Source organism: Erpetoichthys calabaricus, chromosome 1 (assembly GCF_900747795.2).
Source record: "Erpetoichthys calabaricus chromosome 1, fErpCal1.3, whole genome shotgun sequence".
Classification (NCBI taxonomy): domain Eukaryota; kingdom Metazoa; phylum Chordata; class Cladistia; order Polypteriformes; family Polypteridae; genus Erpetoichthys; species Erpetoichthys calabaricus.
Genome location: NC_041394.2, coordinates 355,927,907 through 355,947,014, shown reverse-complemented (window position 1 = coordinate 355,947,014; position 19,108 = coordinate 355,927,907). Strand labels below are relative to the sequence as shown.

The following is a 19,108-nucleotide window of genomic DNA, read 5'->3' as shown; positions in this document are numbered from 1 at the left end:
TAAATTTAACCACAATGTATTTAATGTAAGATAATGTCAGTATTAAAGCAGTGGATTAAAAACTAAGCTCTTTTTTTTCTTTTAAACGTTATGCAGGAGTCAAACTTCATCACCACCGAAAACTTCACACAGGAGAGAAGCCATATTCCTGTTCTGAATGTGGCAAAGAGTTTTCACAGAAAAGGTATCTTCAGAGCCACCAAAGAATTCACACAGGGGAGAAGGCATATTCCTGTTCTGAATGTGGTAAACAGTTCTCAGTAAGACATAATCTTCAGCGTCACCGAAGACTTCACACTGGAGAGAAGCCCTATTGCTGTTCTGAATGTGGCAAAAAGTTTTCACAGAGAAGCCAACTTTTGACTCACAAAAGCATTCACACAGGGGAGAAAGCATTTTCCTGTTCTGAGTGTGGTAAACAATTCTCATGCAGTAGAAATCTTCAGACACACATTAAAACTCACACAGGAGAGAAGCCGTATTGTTGCTCTGAATGTGGTAAAAGGTTTTCACAGAGATGCAATCTTCAATGCCACAAAAGAATTCATACAGGGGAGAAGCCATATTCCTGTTTAGAATGTGGCAAAAATTTTTCACAGAGAAGCTGTCTTCAGAGCCACCAAAGAATTCACACAGGGGAGAAGCCGTATGACTGTTCTGAATGTGGAAAACAATTCTCTCAGAGTGGCAATCTTCAGAAACACATTAATAAACACAGGAGAGAAGCCATATTGCTGTTTTGAATATGACAAAACGTTTTCCACCAGAGAATTCACACAGGTCAGAAGCCATATTCCTGTTCTGAATGTAGTAAACAGCACTCAGATGAAAACAAACTTCAGACTACAAAAATATTCACTTCGGAGAGAAGCTATATTGCTGTTCTGAATATGGCAACCAGTTATTACATAGACACAAGTTTGAGCGCCACAAAATAATTACACGAGAGAGTAGTGTTTGGATTAGACAAACGCACAAAGGTAGCATTCATTAATGGGAAATTGAAATCAGCCTTGTTGAAGATTATCCAGTAAGAGAAGTTGACCAAGAGGAGACTTAATAAATACTCAGGAATTGACGAGGGTTCAGACATAAACCATAAAGAGCAAATATTGACGCAGAGAATACACAAAAGGGTTAAAATGATCCAAAGGGCTCGTTTATACTTCACACTCAGAACGCGTATGCACCCGCATCATGGCTACCACGCGTTCCCAGCGTTCATTTCATGCGTCCTCTGAGTAGGTCTTCAGGAATTAACGTGACGCATGCGCAAGTTGCAGTACCAGCAAAAAAGTCGGGGGGCGCAGTGTGATAAGTCGGAACGTGACGTTAGAGTCTCTGTTTACTATCTACATGTGACAGAAAGCCTCTATGCAGATCCTACGGGGATCGATGTGCGCGCTTCGATATTTGATGAATGGTTCGATGTGGTGAAGCAAAATGCCAACATACAGATACATTCGTGGTGCTTTTCTGTTCAAGCATTGCATATTCCCGGTCATAATGACACGATACATTTTAAAAGTCTCACATACCATCTTTTGTGCCGTCTTTTTTTTTTTTTGCAACTTCACAACAGCAGCATAATGTACAGTGCTGTATTTGAGGCACTGAGAAAAAAACTAAGGACATGGTGAAAATGTGTATTTTGTGATTAAAGTGGAAATTTTGGCTTTAATCTCAAAATGTCCACTTTAACCTCGTAGTTTAGTTTATCATTAAAGGAGACCATCGTAAATGTCATCCCAGTTTTTAATCGCTACGGCAAGCAGCAGTAGATCACCACACAGAACACATTAAATGTATGATATTCCAACTCCCGTCACATTTAGAATCTTTAGATTTATACTGGATATCACTTTCATGATGAAATGCATTAAAGTGTGTATTTTACAGATAAATTGTTAATGTCGTTTAAGTAATGAATACTGTTAATAATTACACACATGGGGGTGACGCGGTGGCGGAGCAGTAGCACTGCTGTCTCGCAGGGAGTCACGTCGCTGGTATTCCCTGCTTGGATTCCACACTGTGCTTCAGTTTCCTTCCAAACATATGCAGATTTGGGGATTTGGTGCCGCTAACATGACGCTAGTGTATGTGTGTGCTTGTATTCACCTTGCGATGAGCTGAGGCCTGAGGCCTTGAGGATTGTTTCTCACTCTTGCCCAATGCTTGCTGGAATGGACACATCCCTAGATTGATGGATTTAATCATTAAACGTCCTTTTCAGAGATATTGCGGTAAGGTGTCCTCGGAATTTAATAGGTGTTCTAGGCAATTCACAACACAGAGAAGCCGAACTTGTTCTCACACTGCCACCTGGTGGATTCCTCCAGATTTACATAAAGTACGCGCGCAAGTATAAACACTACAACGCTTGCGTAGCAGGAGCGTCTGCTGCAGCATGCGTCGCATGAAGTATAAATCCGGCCATAGAAGTTCTTTCACAGTGAAGAACAAAATAGAAGCACTTAATCAGTTAGTAAAACATGTCATCTCACACAGCTTTGGGATCATAGACGGGCCACAGAAAGACCTCAACAGTCTGAATATAAAAACAAAGTTGCTTCATGCCAACTACAGTAACTAATATACAAAAACCAATGCATGCTAGGACTTTATGTTCCTAGGGCAGAAAATGGAATGCACCAAACAGAAGTAGATTACACACGCAGATCTTCAATCATACGAGTGCCAGCATTCCTTCTCAGCTCACACGATATATATATATATATAAAATATAAATATTAAATATTACAGCCTGAACTGGAAATCCAAGATTAACTTCCATCATAAAGCTTGGTTAAGCAGACCACAAAACCGAGGGAGTGCCCGACATTCTCCAGGGGTCTGTACAGAGTGAAGTGACACAATTTTGTCAAAAAGCAAAAAGAAAATAGCAAGGTAGTCCAAGAGAGGAGAAAAAAATCAATGGGAGAGACTATAAATGCAGTAGGAAATGCACAGATCTCGTACTATAAGCTAATGTGGAGCAAAACCTGATACATATAAATGGCTTGGGTGAGGAGAAATGAGATGCAGGGATGAATGCTTGCAACTGACCACTTCAGATTGTGGATTACAAGGTTGTTTGCAACTTTTCCCCTAAGGGCACATGCCTGAGTTTCACAGTCTGAATATTCATAATTGGTAAGTATTCTTTTAATATTTAGGCTTTGTAACACACAGTAAGTTAAGCTGCCAACTCTCTGAAGTTTTTTTTCTGAAGCACACGGTAAAGAATGGCACTTAGCCTCTGAAGTCTCATGTGAAATATTATTCATATAAGACATGCTAAGAAAACGACTTGGCCCCTGAGGTTTCCCTATTAAACAAGTTAAACAGCTCTTAATCTCTGAGGTTACAGGTAACTTTATAAATGTTTATAGCGTAAAGCTTTACAAATGATATTAAGCCAGTGCTAACTCAGATATTACAGTAACTTATAATCCATAATGTACAGCAAAGTCATCTTTAAACAGCAATAATCGAAATATTCCAAAAAAGAGATCTGCACCCATTTCTTCCATTAGTTAAGAGGTGTGATAACTGCTCAAATAAACAATTAAAATAATAGGCATAAATTAGTAGACAACTAAAAGTCTTGCATGTGTGACTCAGTGATGCGTATACAAATAATTCCACAGTCCAATTATTTTCATTTAGTAAAATTAATGTAAAAATAGTTCATACAGAAGGAAAAAAAAAACTGATAACCCAAAAGAAAAGATCCTGCAGAAGTTTTTTTTCCTGCTTAAGCCTTACATGTCTTGTTAGTTTCTTTGTGTTTCTCTAATAAGTTCTCTATGTAACATACAATTGTGTGTTTATACATCAAATAATCGGTGAACAGTGTGCTGCTATTACTCTATTTGAAAGCAAATCAAACAGTCCATGCGTCGAGCAGAAGAGATGATGTCCCTTACTGACTGAAATTCTGAAATTATAACATCACAGATAAAGCGGAGCAATGAGGAAGTGCGATTATAAATTAGCTTTTGGGCTTAAACAGAATCTTCCATTATCTGATTTTCTATAAGAATCTTACATTCCATTCACATTAAGCAAATACTGAATTTTAACATTGACTAATAAACCATCTAAGATTGGCTCTTACAGTCTCATTGTCTTCTTTTTCTTGATTTTCTTTACTTTTATTCTAACTGATCCAACTACTGGGTTGTCGTCAGATCCACAGCCATCTCCTGGTCTTGCCTTACTGTTTCAAAAGCAATTGTCTACTACAATGGAGTCTGTCTGAGTTCTGTTTTTGCCATCTCTTGACTTCCAGGTGTATCGTGGGTTTTCTTTTTGTTGGCGCCATGTGTTTGTGACTGTAAAAGTAGGTTTCCTTGAGAATTCTAAAAGTCTTTCCCAATTTTGATTTCTCTCACCAAGTCCATATAGTCCTATTACTTTCCCTTCTCTAAATGTTCTCACATTTGCTTTAAAATCCCCTGTAATTATTAGGAATTCTTGATGTTGTTTTATCCTTTTATAAGCAAATCAAGGTCTTCACAAAATGCTTCAATTACTTTCTCATCTTCATCTTCTACTGTGCAGTAAATCTCTCTGAGTTATTAGTATGGCCGCTGGTCTTGCTTGTATTGTTACATACAGAATTCCCTCAGATTTTGTTCATCATAAGATCAATGCTTATTGAGTTCTTTCATTTAAAATTACAGCAGCTCCTCTTCTTATGTGCTCTTCTCCAAGTATATCACTCTGTATTTTGTTTTTGTCCATGTCAGTTTGTATAGAAACTTCCCTAATTTTCCCAAAATCCCTCTGAGACCCCCATATATTCTTGGCCAGAGTGGGTGTGGATTCAGTAGTCATTTCTCATGTTGTTACATGTGACATACAGTCGTGGCCAAAAGTTTTGAGAATGACCCAAGTGTTGGTTTTCTCCAACTTTGCTGCTTCAGTGTTTTTAGATCTTGTGTGTCAGATGTTTTTATGGTAGACTGAAGTAGAATTACAAACATTTCAGAAGTTTCAAAGGCTTTTATTGACAATGACATGAAGTTTAGGCGCAGAGTCCATATTTGCAATGTTGGCCCTTCTTTCTTTTTCAAGACCTCTGCAAAATCGCCCTGGCAGGCTGTCAATCAACTTCTGGGCCCAAATCCTGACTGATGGCAGCCCATTTTGTCATAATCATTGCTTGGAGTTTGTCAGAATTTGTGGGTTTTTGTTTGTCCACCCGCCTCTTGAGGATTGACCACAAGTTCTCAATGCGATTACGCTCTGGGGAGTTTCCTGGCTATGGACCCCAAATTTCAATGTTTTGTTCCCCAAGCCGCTTAGTTGTCACTTTGGCCTTATGGCCTGGTACTCCATCATGCTGGATTGTTCATTGTTGGTCACCAAACTGTTCTTGGATGGTTGGGAGAAGTTGCTCTTGGAGGATGTTTTGGTCCCATTCTTTATTCCTGGTTGCATTCTTAGGCATAATTGTGAGTGAGCCCACTGCCTTGGCTGAGAAGCAACCCCACATGACATGAATGGTCTCAGGATTTTTTTACTGTTCACATGACACAGGACTGATGGTAGCGCCGTTCACCTTTTCTTCTTTTTTCCGGATGCCCCAAACAATCAGAAAGGGGATTCATCATAGAAGATGACTTTCCCTCAGCAGTCCACTCCCAGAATATGTCTGTCCCTGATGTTTTTCTTGGCTTCTTTGCTGCCCTTCTTGACACCCACCAGTCCATCATCCAAAAGTCTTCACCTCCCTCACACCTGCCTGCTGCCATTCCTGAGCCAGCTCTGCCCTGGTTGTGCCCACAGCTGAACCAACTTTAGGAGACGCTCCTGGTGCTTGCTGGACTTGCTTGATGGAAGCTTCCCCCTCCTTTAAAAGCCTCCAGTCTGCTATTGTAAGTCAGTCAGCATGACAGAGTGGTCTCCAGCCTTGTCCTCGTCAACACTGTCACCCGTGTTAATGAGAGGATCACTGAGATGACGTCAGCAGGTCCTTTTGTGGCAGGGCTGACCTGCAGTGGGAATGTTTTTTTGGGATTAACATTATGTTCGTTTCTCAGGAAGAGCAATGTTGACCCCGGGCATATTTTAAAACTCTTTTAATGTACATTGGAAAGACCTACATATAAGATTCAACAGTTTTATATGACACTGATTTTTTTAAATTGTATTTTACATTATGAATTGTTTTCTTTTTCTGGAGTGATGTTGATAAATTAACACGAGACACCTCGGGGGTATTTTTCGTACGTGGATTACTCGCTTAGCCGGATGTAATTGTTGACGATTTGGCCTGATCCTGGATCTGTTGGTTTTTCGAAACTCTTGCTGGATGTGTTGTCATAGCAACACACACTAATCCGCAAACCTGCTCGGAGCAGTTTGTTCTGCGTAAACAAGGATTAGTTTACATACGTGATCAGTGACGGTGCGTGGAAGTCATCCAGTCAGGGCTTCGCCGTTCATGAATGAGCGACCAATTGATATTGGTGCGCAAATTATACGAAGAGAATTTCATATAAAGAGGGTTTTGCGTGATCGGCAAGATCCTTTTTTGCCCCCGGGGGAAATTCTGTACGAAAGATACCGCTTTAGCCGAGGGGGAATGTTGTACCTCAAAGATTTATTAGCTCCGTATATTCGAAGTCAAACTCGGCGAAGTTGGGCTCTCACAACCACACAGACAGTAGGCATTGCTTTGAGGTTTCTTGCAAGCAGCACTTTTTTATATACTGTAGGCGATGCGGAACATCTATCGAAAAGTGCAGTTTGCCAGGCAATTCGTAAAGTCTGTTTGGTTCTGAAACATTTCCTTCAGGTTTTCATTGTGTTTCCTGGACACCTGCGTGTGCAGACAATAAAAGAGGCGTTTCATGCCATTGCAGGTAGGTAATACACAGGCTAAAACACCCACAGTTCCATAAAGAATCTCACAATCACCCTAACATTCTCATTACTCAGGGTTTCCAAATGTGATTGGGGCACATGGGACTGATCAGAGTGGAGTTTGATCAAACATTATTTGGAAAATGTACCTCTCCTCCTGATGAATAATCAGACACAGTGTCTTCATCAAATATTTGTGTCTCGTTGGTCAGACACCGGTTCAAGGGATATGACATTCCCTGCAACTGACCCAACAAAAAAGAGGGCTATATGGAACATACCTATGGCACACATGGAGGACAAATATATGAAATGACCATCCTTTACCTGAAATGAAGTGACCACTGCACCCTGCCACTGGTTCTGAGGAGGCGCTTCCCCCTGGAATGCCCTCAAACAGGGTGAAAGGGCATTTTGCTGGAGAGCCAACTCTTCTGCAGGGGTTAGGTCTGGACCGCGTGGACCTCCACCTGTTTTTTGATTGTCTGCCTCCTTATTAGCTTTAAAATTAATGTTTTTTATATTATATATGATTCTTTATGTCAACAATTCTTTAAATAGTTATATACCAATATTTACCAGTTTGAAGTATATTCTTGTACTTCACTTTAACCTGTTCCCATGTTCTCCTTGTGCTCACGTTTGATCTGGAATTATGACATTAAATAATAATTAATCTGACACATGGGAAATGAAACGCTGCATTCAGTAAGTACAATGTACACTACTTAGCGTTTAATTTTTTCCGGCCACTTTTTGCCAGCCGTCTTTTCTGGTCTGGGCTGCTTTTGCAGTGTTACCCCTTGTGCATATTAAATCTTGAAATTCTTCGTGTCCTTCGCATAAAAGGTCTTGCGCCGCGTGTGTGAAAAAAAAAATGCGCCCGTTCTTTCGTCATTTTGTTACAGCCTATCAAAGACTTGCTGATCATGTTTTCTAGACTCAATATATACGGGCTTTTCACTCCGCGCGGGCACGCGCATTCATCTCGTATGATTAGATCCAGCTCGACTAATCTACTACACGGCTGCGTTTGAAAAACCGACTTATCTGGATGAGTTTCACTGGCATTAACTCATTCAAGATGAGGCATCTGATCTCGGATGGTTTAAGCCAGGGGTAGGCAATATCGGTCCTGGAGTGCCACAGTATGTGCAGGTTTTTGTTCCAACCCAGTTCCTTAACGAGAACTCAATTATTGCTGATGAAGCACATATTGCTTAAGTGACATTTTAATGCTTCATTTTAGTGGTTTCGCTTGTTAAGGTTCTCCAACCTTAATTGCTTATTTCAATCTTAAACTGCTGCATTCAGTGTTTTAATTGCTCCTTATTAGCAATAAGATGTAAAACAGGGGTAGGCAATGTCGGTCCTGGTGAGCCGCAGTGGCTACAGGTTTTCATTCCAACCCAATTGCTTAATTAGAAACCAATCATTGCCAATCTCAGACCTTATTTAATTTTATGGCTTGTTAGTCTGTGCAATGTAAGGCTTTTATATTGTAGATTTTTTTCCTTTCCAAGGATATCATCCAAATGATATGAAGCCTAAAACAGATCATTTTCAGTCTGTCACATTTTTCTATTAAGTGTTTTATTAAATCAAACCGTGCATGATGAACACACACAGATGTAATTGGAAAAAAGCTAGCTGGAGAACTGCTGGCTGCTTTGTCTTTTACATCTTATTGCTAATAAGGAGCAATTAAAACACTGAATGCAGCAGTTTAAGATTGAAATAAGGTTCTCCAACCTTAATTGCTTAACAAGCGAGACCACTAAAATGAAGCATTAAAATGTCACTTAAGCAATATGTGCTTCATCAGCAATAATTGAGTTCTCGTTAAGGAACTGGGTTGGAACAAAAACCTGCACATACTGTGGCACTCCAGGACCGACGTTGCCTACCCCTGGTTTAAACGACGTACGAAAAATACCCCCCTCTTCTGTTCAGGGTCAAATTGATCCACTGACTTAAAATTGAGACAAATGAGTCAGGAGGATTTGTATTGAAAATCAACTTTATTTAAGCTCAGTTTTTGAACCAGAAATGAACAAAATAAGAGATCAGCAATATGAACACGGTATGTGTGTGTATGTGCGTCTGTGAGTCTCCACAGTACACAAGTGACATGTCATCACGTTGTGATAGTAAACACTATGCAATGTTTAGAACCAGAAATACTCAAAAATGAAAAGGTGGAAATGACCAAGGAGTGTGTGTGTGTGTGTGTGTGCATCTCCACAGCACATGAGGGACATGTCATCACAGTGGGCTTCGTGCAGATGAGTTTTGCCCATTTCACACAGGTCCTGTTCATCTTCACATCATCAGATGGCTTGCAGACCTAGCACCTCTTCCTCTTCCTTTATCCCCAGCAGCAACCTAGAAAGAAGAAGACGATGATTACTTTTTGTTTTTGTTGATCCCAAGGCACACACAACATATTCAGATACACACACCTCACTCACTGGTGTACTTGGTGAAGTCCTCTCCTGGATCTCCCTCACTGTAGCTGCAGCAGCTGGGGTTCTTGTCCTGTGCTGTCTCCATTGTACATGCAGTACCACAAGCGACTTCCCCAGCTCCTCAAGAGGAGATGCCCCCTTGTACGGCTTTGACATGTTCCACTCAGGAAAGATCTCAGTCCAAATGGCAAATATGTTGTAGGCTGATGCATCAATCATGTTGTTAAAGATGACCAGCGGCCAGCGCACAGTCATTTGCTTGGTGCTGTCGGACCCCATGAATTTGTCCAAGTTGTCCACCCCCCCCTTTGGTGGTATTGTAGTCTGGGATCACAGTTGGTTTCTGGTTCTTTCATGTGCTGATTTCAGCATTTTTGTGGAAAGTGCTCATGAGCACAACATTTTTCCCCTTTTTGGGGCAGTAAGACAATAGGGCTGTGGTGTCTGTGAAGACAAACATGGAAGAGTCATGGTCCCTGTTCTTGTTTACCAGCAGCTCAGCAGGGAATTCAGCCCTGTTCTTTCAGACCGTTACGACCATCGTGAGCTTTCTATTTAGAAGCTCCTGACCCAAGTTGTAGCTTGTGAAAAAATTGTTGCAGGTTATGTTCTGGCCCCTGAGACCTTGTGCCACATCAAGCATGACCTGATTCTTCTCAGGGCCTCCTCCAACTGGCTTTTCAGTGTAAATCTGCATGTTCAATGCATAGCTGGTGTTTGTATCACATGCTGTCCTGATTTGTATGCCATATTTAGCTGGTTTGGAAGGTATATATTGCCTAAATGGGCAGCACTCTCTGAATGCCACTAGCCTTTCATTCACTGTGACATTAGGGCCAGGGTTATAGAGTAGTGGAAGTTGCTCTAGCCACTTGTCCCACACTGTCCTAATAGCTGCTAGCTTGTCTCTTGATTATCAAATCGGATTACTCAGGAGAAAATATGAAAAGTCTCCAGAGACAATGTGGCATGAAATATATGCCTGCCTGTCTCTGCATCCCACAGACTGGCTGTTGATGCATCCTTTGACTTATAGACCCCCGCCAGGATGAGGACCCCCAAATATGCTTGTAAATGCATTTCCTCCAGCCCCTTCCACTTCTCCCCACAACATGCCATCCTTCTAGATTAGTCATTTTGAGAATGATTTTCTGTATTGAGTTGGGCATGACCAGCTCAAAAGCTGACTTGATGTCTGTCTGTCACACGAGTCGCTGCCATCCTAGTGGGCCCTGGCACGGTCTTTATTATGTTTTCTGCAGACAGTCTTGCCTGACGTATATTTGGGGATGAAGACCACTGTATTTCACCATTTTTTGATGTGAATGCCTTACTTGGAGGAATAGGAATAGCAGTTTCCTCATTGGGTTCATAATCAGAATCGTCAGACTCAGAATTGACCTCAAGTTGGTCTTCATCTCCAGACACATCCTCCTGTATTTCACTGTCATGATCAAAGATGGGTTCCAGAGCCTGCAGGGCTGTCACCTATTTACTTCTGCTGCTCATTTTGTAAAGCTCTGACAGAGTGGAGGAGTGTAATGTTGGTAGGACTCCCTTACAGAGAATTTTTGTGTTTTGCTCCTCACCTGCCAAGTGTCCACTCAATGTGATAGAGTTTGGCTACAGGAACAGAAAAAGATCAAAAGTCATAACAACATCTGCATTCTTACACTTTACAGATGAGTTCAATCGAATAGGGAGAGGGTCTGTGTGTGTGTGTGTGTGTGTGTGTGTGTGTGTGTGTGATTAGGGTGAAATAGGAGGTCTTCTATGAAGTTCTACCTGTGCCACCCACCAGTCCAGATAACGTTGAGGAGATTAGAAGGCTTAATGTGGGGCTCAAATCTTGGTGTTGGGTAGAAGAGCTTGTAGGCAAACTCCTAGTGGTTGGCCCTTTACCAGTGGGATGCAGTCAGACATAGTCTGAAGGAACAACATGTTAGAATCCCCCAGTGGACCCCCAACTGCAGGAGGAGTCCTAATTGTCTAGTGCTTTGACGCTTGTGTGGTAGCCAAAGTCAGGTGCCTTGGCGGACTTATCCCCAGCTACAAAACTGACTCTAGAGACATGGAATATGACCTCTCTGGTGGGGAAGGAATCTGAGCTACTGCAGTAGGTACAGAGATACTGTCATCTCAATGCACACATGGGCTCTGAACCCAAACTCCTGGAGAAGGGCTGAACTCTATTCCATTCTGGAGTTGTCCAGAGTGAAAGGCATTGGGCAGCTGTGGGTTTACTTACAGCCCCCAGCTTGGCACTTGTACTTTGCATTTTTGCCTGCTGGACAAGAGGGTAATTTTCTTGCAATTTCAAGATGGGGGCTGTGACTCTTCTCTATGTTTATGCTCTGACTATTGGGTCTGAGTGTTCGACCTTCATAGATTAGTTGGAGGGAGTGCTGGAAGGTGGTCCTACTGCGGACTCAAATGTGAGACTTCAGCACTCACATGGGAAATAACGTTGAAACCTGTAAGGGTGTAATTGGCAGGAATGGCCTACCTGATCAGAACCCAAGGGATGCTTTGCTATTGGACTTCTGTGCTAGTGACTGTTTGTCCAAAACGACCATGATGTTTGAGCATAATGGTGTGCATAAGTGCCCTTGGCATCAGAGTGTCCTAGGCCATAGATCTACGATTGATTTCTTACCTATGTCATCAGATTTATGACTGTATGTCTTGGAAACTTGGGTGAAGAGAGTGGCTTGGCTGTCAACTGATCACTAACTGGTTGTGAGTTGGATCAAATGGCAAAAGAAGATGCCAGATGGACGTGGTGATTCAGCATTAATAGTTTATGTTCTTTGCCTCCATTCCTGAGCTGGTGGCACAGAGATGCAGCTGTAATATTGATGGTGCTGGCAACAGTGGTCATCCCTGAACATAGTGGTGGATGTCAGCTGAAGAAGGAGGCTTTCTTAGTTTGGTTAGCTTATGGGACTTCAGAGGCAGCTGACAGGTCAAGCGCAATGAGGTGATGGTAGTTGAATGGGCAAAAACCCAAGTGTGTGTGGAGTTTGGTGAGGCCTTGACTAATCGCTTTCAGCTGATATTAAGTCTATTATGGAAAACTGTCAAGTGACTCAGGAGGGATAAGCAATGCCAATGCTGTTTATAGCGGGGATGGCATGCTGATGACCTCACATGCAGATATAGTCATGTGGTGGAAGAAACACTTTGAGGACTTCCTAAATCCTACTGGCTTGTCATATTTGTGAATAAGCAGAGTTTGGGGACTTGAAGGAGGACTCATCCATCACTGGCACTGAGATTGCTGAGGTAGTTAACAAGTTCCTTGACGGTGTCGCCCTGGCAGTGATGGTATTTTCCCTGAGTTCCTGAAGGCTCTGGATATTGCTAGGCTGTCTTGGCCGACATGACTCTTCAATATTGCATGGTGGGTGGAAACAGTGGGTGTACATCTTAAAGAAAGGGGGCCAGAGGGTGCTCCAACTTTAAGGATCACACTCCTCAGCCTCTTATGAAGACCTATGCCAGGGTTTCAGAAAAGAGTGTCTATCTGTTGATTGAACCTTGGATCTGCAAGAAATAAATCAGATATTATCCCTGTCATGAAAGGGTAGACCAGCATGTTACCCTCATAAGCATTCTGGGGGCTTCATTGGAGTATTCCCAACATGATTTTTGTGAGTGTGGAAAATACATACACCACCATGTCCCTTGTGGTGTCCTGTGGGTGGTTCTTCAGCAGTATGAGGTATCAGTTATGCAGTTGCCTACTCTTTGTTTCCTGTACAAGTGGAAGAGGACAAGTGAGATTGGGTGAGGAGCACAGACATTCAGGAGGAGCTCCAGTTGAGGTGATTGGGGGATCTGATTAGGATGACTCCTGAATGTCTTCCTGGGGTGGTGTTTCAGGCATGTTCATCTGGAAGGAAACTTTGGGGCAGACACCGGACATGCTAGAGAGATTAATACCCCAGAGGAATTGGCAGAGGTGACACAGAAAAGTGATGTCAGGGCATCTTTGCTCAGATATCTGGCCCTGGAGATGTGGCAGAAAATGAATGGAAGATACAGATGTGTTACAGATTTACCATTTATCTGTATGCTGATTGGTGTAAACTGATGGATTTCTTAACTGCAGACAAGCTTAGGTTATTTAAGATCGTTGCTTTTCTATGCTCTCCATTATTGGCCTGATGAACTGAGGTGTTCACACGACATGGCTCCCTCAGGCTTGTTCTACTGTAATAAAGCAGGTCCTCTTGGAGACATTGGTAACGGTGATCTGTTCTGTTTTTTATTTAAGACAGAAATGTCCCTGATGTGTCTACATCTGATCCTAGAGGTGACAGTCATTTGTCTCAAGAATGACTATAATTAGTCTTCAATAGAAGTTTGGCATTATTCATATGAATACCTCATTCAAAAAAGATTTATTATTTTTAATATTCAAAATGGGCACGGAATGCATAACTGCAAAGGCATAAAAAAAGTTGTAAAGTTGCAGACCCTTTGAAAATTAAAGTCCCCATCTTTGAGGTGGACCTTTACAGGGTGATGGGTTAAATAAAAATGTGACCTCCTGTTATGGCTGTGCATTAAGATCGACGACTTGTCCGGATCTCTAGATAGATAGATAGATAGATAGATAGATCTTTATTTGTCCTCAGGTATAACGTTTCTCACCGAGTGCTGCTGCTGAGAGCTGTGGACACTTTCTCAGGTAAAACACACCTCATTTTCTCGGTGCCCTGTAACTAAAAGCTCAACCTCCCTCTGTTATTTTATTAATCCTTAGAATCTTAAGTAGGCCGTAATCCTGAGATCTCGATGTACGCTCAGGTTTGTAAGTAACGATAAGTTCAGATAAGTAAGCAGAGCCTCAGCCCTTTAAGGCTTCATAAGTAAGAAGGAGGATTTAGAAATCATCCCTAAGCTTTGGGGGGGGGGGGGGGGCCTTTAGGTCTGGAGACTCCACCAGTGTGTCACAGTGCTGGACAGCAGAAGAGAACCGGCAAGTCTGGTGGGAGAGGACACTGAGACCATAGAGAGAGCACCCAGATACAGGGAGTGAGACAATATGGGGATAAAACAGGGTGTCTTTGAATTCACCACAATACAATCAGAGTTCTTGAGATGTTAGCTGTAGTTATACACATAACGAGTAGAAATGAAGAAAACAAATCCTCCATTGGCCCAGCTGTGTGCTCACCTTGTTGGTTATTTATTACATTTATTCTGGAGTCAAATACAATTAAATTGTAGGATGAAACAGACATTTGAATGTCACCATTTGTGATTTTTATCCTGTTTGCCAGGCTGGGACAAATATTACAGAAGACATGATGGTTAAAGTGCTAAGCCAGTGAAGAGAAGCCTCTGTAACAGCATGGAGAGGCCATGTATGTGTTTGTATGTTTGTTCGTTTTTTTCTCTCCTTTTTAAATCTAGTTTTGTATAATAGACAGTACAGACATGATAGATAGATAGATAGATAGATAGATAGATAGATAGATAGATAGATAGATACTGTGTATGTGGATCAGGGGTTCTCAATGTCGGTCCTGGTGGCCCACTGTGGCTGCAGGTTTTTGTTCCAACCAGCTTCTATTTTTAATTGGACTCCTGGGCTAATTAAGTGAACTGATATTTGTCAAATTCTGTGTTTTGGGAAAAATGTAAAATTAGAAAACTAAGTTTGGTATATTAAAATGTACCAAGCAGTTATATTGGAATAATGTATTTTGTTTTCTTTTTAACAATATTTTCATCTTGATTTTCATTCTGTTTTTTGCAGAGTGTTCCAATTGTTTAATTAATTATTTTCTAATTAGTGGGTCTAACGCTGAAGTAGTTGCAGCCTTGTTGTTTGCCTGGCTGTCTCTCCGCTGGTTGTCATTATTAGGATACAATGAAGGCAGCAAACTGCACAGAGAAAGGGCAAAATAGAATGAAATCAACAAAAGGTTGTTAAGCATTTAAATCTATAGCAAAAGCAGAAATATTCCTAAATGTCTTATAAATGTAAAACATGCTGCGGTGCTTTCTTAATGAAGAATAAGTGAAGAGAAAAAAAAATGTCTGCTAATTAATTGAGCTCAGTGTTATCAGATGTTGTCACTGATTAGGAATCTGGTTGGAACAAAAACCTGAAGCCACAGTGGGCCCCCAGCAGGGCCGGATTTATATGAAAAGAGGCCCTAGGCTATTCCACTTATGAGGCCCTTTCACTTTCCATTTTTAAGTTTGTAAATTACATGAGAGATAATAAAATACATCATTACTGTGATTAACCAATATATTTTTATGTTTGTTTATTAGTCATATGCGTAGAATTTCTCCTTATTTTCGGTTCAGTGTTTTAGTGTTCACTGTTTTTAGAATAGTGTAATTTTAATTTTGCTAACAATTTGAATGTAGGCCCCTCTTGATCTTGAGGCCCTAGGCTGAAGCCTAGTTCGCCTATAGGAAAATCCGGCCCTGACCCCCAGGACCGACATTGAGAACCCCTGATGTAGATCCTTTACTATTACATTATTGTAGTATTGTTCTTATCAGTACTTCTCTTTATCTTTTCATTATGCTGTCATTCTTGTTACCATTAGGACTCTTTCTGCCTTATTAAACATGCGCAGACTGTGAAGTGAATTGAATTGACACCCGCTGCCCGAAAGGGTGGAGCCGGAGAGCGAGACGCTACCTGAAGGGGCGGGGCCATCCAGAGAAGCAGTCCCGAGCGCCTGCGTGAGTCAGAGAGTGGGAGTGAAGCGCTGATTCGAGCCGCTCCGCTGTTTAAAGTCTGCATATGTGAGCACAGCCAGTCGCGAGAAGAGAAAACCTCACCGGGGACACATGGAAATCTGGGTGTCCTGCTGAGCTGTCGAGTAGAGGGCACACTACAGGACAGGTGCGCATTTGTTGCACTTCTCCAAGTGGGATCTCCTGCTCGTTCACGTAAGGTTCGCAATGAGAAACTTTTTTGTGCCCTCTCTGTCTGATGGCACGTGTTGTGATGCCAGGCGCCTTTCTTGTTTCCGATCTTTTCTCTCACCTGTGCGCGCCACGTCGCGTTTTGATTTCACGCATGCTCCGTGTCTAATGTCGTTATGCCGGTCGGTAATGTGCATGTCATGTGCAGACGCTCCTTCTCCCGCACGTGCACTCTAAATTTATCGGAGGTTTACTTTCGTTATGTCGGGGTGCTCTGACTTTGGAACCTTACAATGTAATTTTTTAAAAAAGCTGGGACAGGCCACGTTACTCCAAAGGTTACACCAAAAGACAAATTCCCCTCGGGGATTAATAAAGTGTACCAAATACTCACAAAATGCTGACAAGTGTGTTATATTGAGGATTTGTGTGCTTCACTAAGGAAGAAGGTCTACGCCAGGCCACTAGAGGGCACCACAGCTTCTATCCTCCTGAGCTTAAAAGGACGACCAGACCAGATCGAGGGGGAGCTGAAAGTTGAGAAGGTGGGAGTGCTCTCTCTCTCTCTCTCTGTGTGTGTGTGTGTGTGTGTGTGTGTGTGTGTAAGCAGATCAACTAACCCATGACTGACGTGCAATTGACTGCAGGACAAGGTGTTCAGGATTTTACCTTCTTGGGCTCTCCGTGTCTCACCATAACTATCTTTTTTGCTACCTGTGACCACTTTCGACATTTTGTGGATGTGTAGGCTGCCCCAGAGTGTGTTCTCCAGATGGAGAGATGGAGATGTTAAGTTTCTGCACACCTCAGAATTTATGCTGGTCTTGTACTTTCCTGCTGCACCACTTTGACCAGCGGGACATCGTGGTGTCAGGCTGTCTACCTTGTAATGGTCAGGCCTCATGCTCTTTTGACCAATCCGAGCTCGGCATGACTTCTGTTCTTGAACCTTCCACCATCTCCACCAGTGTTCTTTTCAACAAGTGAAACTAAAACCAAACTTGCTCAAATAGTAATTTAGTGGACCAGAACTAAAATAAAAATGAAACAAATGTGTGAAGAGTAGAAGTAGAGAATAAGGAGAATGAGACTGGTGTTGTCAGGCTGATGTTCACCACACTTGTCTTTGTGTATAACACACATGTAATAGTATGATGTGATATGTGTGTTAAGAAGGTCCAACACATACATGAAAGGCACTATATAACAGATTACTGTGAGCACATGGTGGATACATAAGTGAAAATTTACTCCAGTAAGGAACAAGATGGTGACATCAGAAAGGAAAACGGCTGCTGGACTTCATTGTTCTTGGCTCCGGTGCATTTTAGATACTTTCCAGTTAGAAACCCATATGCCATGACCACTTTGGAGTTGAGGTGGACTACATTTCTCAGAAATTGAGGAAGAGTGTGTTTAATTGAGGAATTCTGGGCTGTGGGCTGCTGTGTGAGATGTGACTTCTTACAGGTGGAATCAGACCTTCTACATCTGCTCTGGAGCTTTAAACGCCCATCTGAGCAGAACCAGAATGATCTGGAAATCGAGGAGTGGACTCGATAGGAGCACCGCTGGTGGAGAAGAAGAAGGGGATACGTGTGCGTATTTGGGCCAGCCGGCCCATGGCTAACCAGAGCTACAGCTGTGGAGTAGAGTTTTAAGTGTTTTGGAAGTCTACCTCCTTGATAGTATGTGAGTGTGCAAACTGCTCCACGGTGTGGTCTCTGGGTGGGATGGATGTCATAAGAGACACTGAGCTCCTGTCTAGCTCTTAATTTAATGGGATGTAGTGCTGTGATGCCAAATTCCCCCATAATGTTCAGGCCTTATGCCCTTTAACCAGTTCTAATTCAGCCTGACTTATGTTCTTGAACTTTCTACCATCTCAGTGTTCCACCAGTATTTTTTTGCAAACCAAGATGAAAATTAAAAAATATCTCACCAGAAATAAAATAAAAGTGAAAAATGTCCCAAGAGTAGAAGTAAAAAAAAAAACGAGTATGAAGCTCGTGTTGTCGTTCTGATGTTCACCACACTTGTCTTTGTGTGTAACATACATGCCACAGTTTGGAGTCATCAAGTTAATTCATTAAAACCTGGCGGACACAGTGTTAGCTTAGACAAGGACATGTGTGTTTGTGTGGGTGTGTGTGTCTGAGTCCATCACTGTCTGCTCTTACACTGAGCCCCCCAATCCATTGGCACTGCCACATTTGTCCAGATGACGAGGTGACAGGGAATGTGAGGACAATCTAAAATTTAAGCTAATGATGTGCCCGCCTGCTGCCCGTGCCCACCATGAACATCCTGAATTGAACCTGCAGCTGCTCAGTTTAGAATCGCAGGGCACTCGGCCGATAAATGAGGTGGACATCAACTCGTCACATTTACTGTGCCACACGTACTCAAGTGAGGAGCTGTAAAGAACAATTGTGGCTCTCAGGGTAACTTTTGGCTTCTTTAAGTTTTATTTGTAAACATAAAAATGTCTCCCAGTTGTCACCATCATTCCTATTATGTTTGAATTTATTTTTTAAACTTTCTTAAGTATCTTTCACTGTGAACCTTCACATTTTCGTTTATGTTATTCTCTCACCATTACAGATAAATTGTCCAATTTCTAGTGAAGGTTTTGATGTCCTCTCTATTAGTGTTGAGGTGCAGACTGAGCTTCCACAGCACAATGGTAGTTCAGCATGGGAGGCTCATCAGGTGACGTTTGAGGTGGTGACACAACTAAAGCAATGGTCCTGGGAGAGTCGGCACTCCATCTGGTCCTGGCACTTAAAGGACAGGCTGAGCTGATGAAGATACTGCAGTGGTGATGTGGTGGAGCTCAGGTTTGAAAGAAAGACCTG

The 19,108-nt window shown here is 42.1% G+C and overlaps 1 protein-coding gene and 1 pseudogene across 5 annotated transcripts in view; one reads left to right on the top strand and one right to left on the bottom strand.

Moving 5' to 3' along the window:
* LOC114665494 (zinc finger protein 239-like) overlaps nt 1–4,235 on the top strand; it is a 541,579-nt gene extending 537,344 nt beyond the window's left edge. For 4 of the 5 annotated variants that reach the window (XM_051926046.1, XM_051926045.1, XM_051926044.1 and 1 more), the window contains exon 3: nt 97–4,231. In XM_051926046.1, the coding sequence (XP_051782006.1) occupies nt 97–743 (647 nt within the window). In that variant the 3' untranslated portion in view covers nt 744–4,231. Of the gene's footprint in view, nt 1–96 lie in introns of all 5 variants that reach the window. The other variant, XM_051926047.1, reaches the window with a different exon arrangement.
* Nucleotides 4,236–9,209: 4,974 nt separating this feature from the next.
* Nucleotides 9,210–17,154, bottom strand: LOC114644367 (uncharacterized; annotated as a pseudogene).
* Between the last annotated feature and the right edge of the window lie 1,954 nt (nt 17,155–19,108).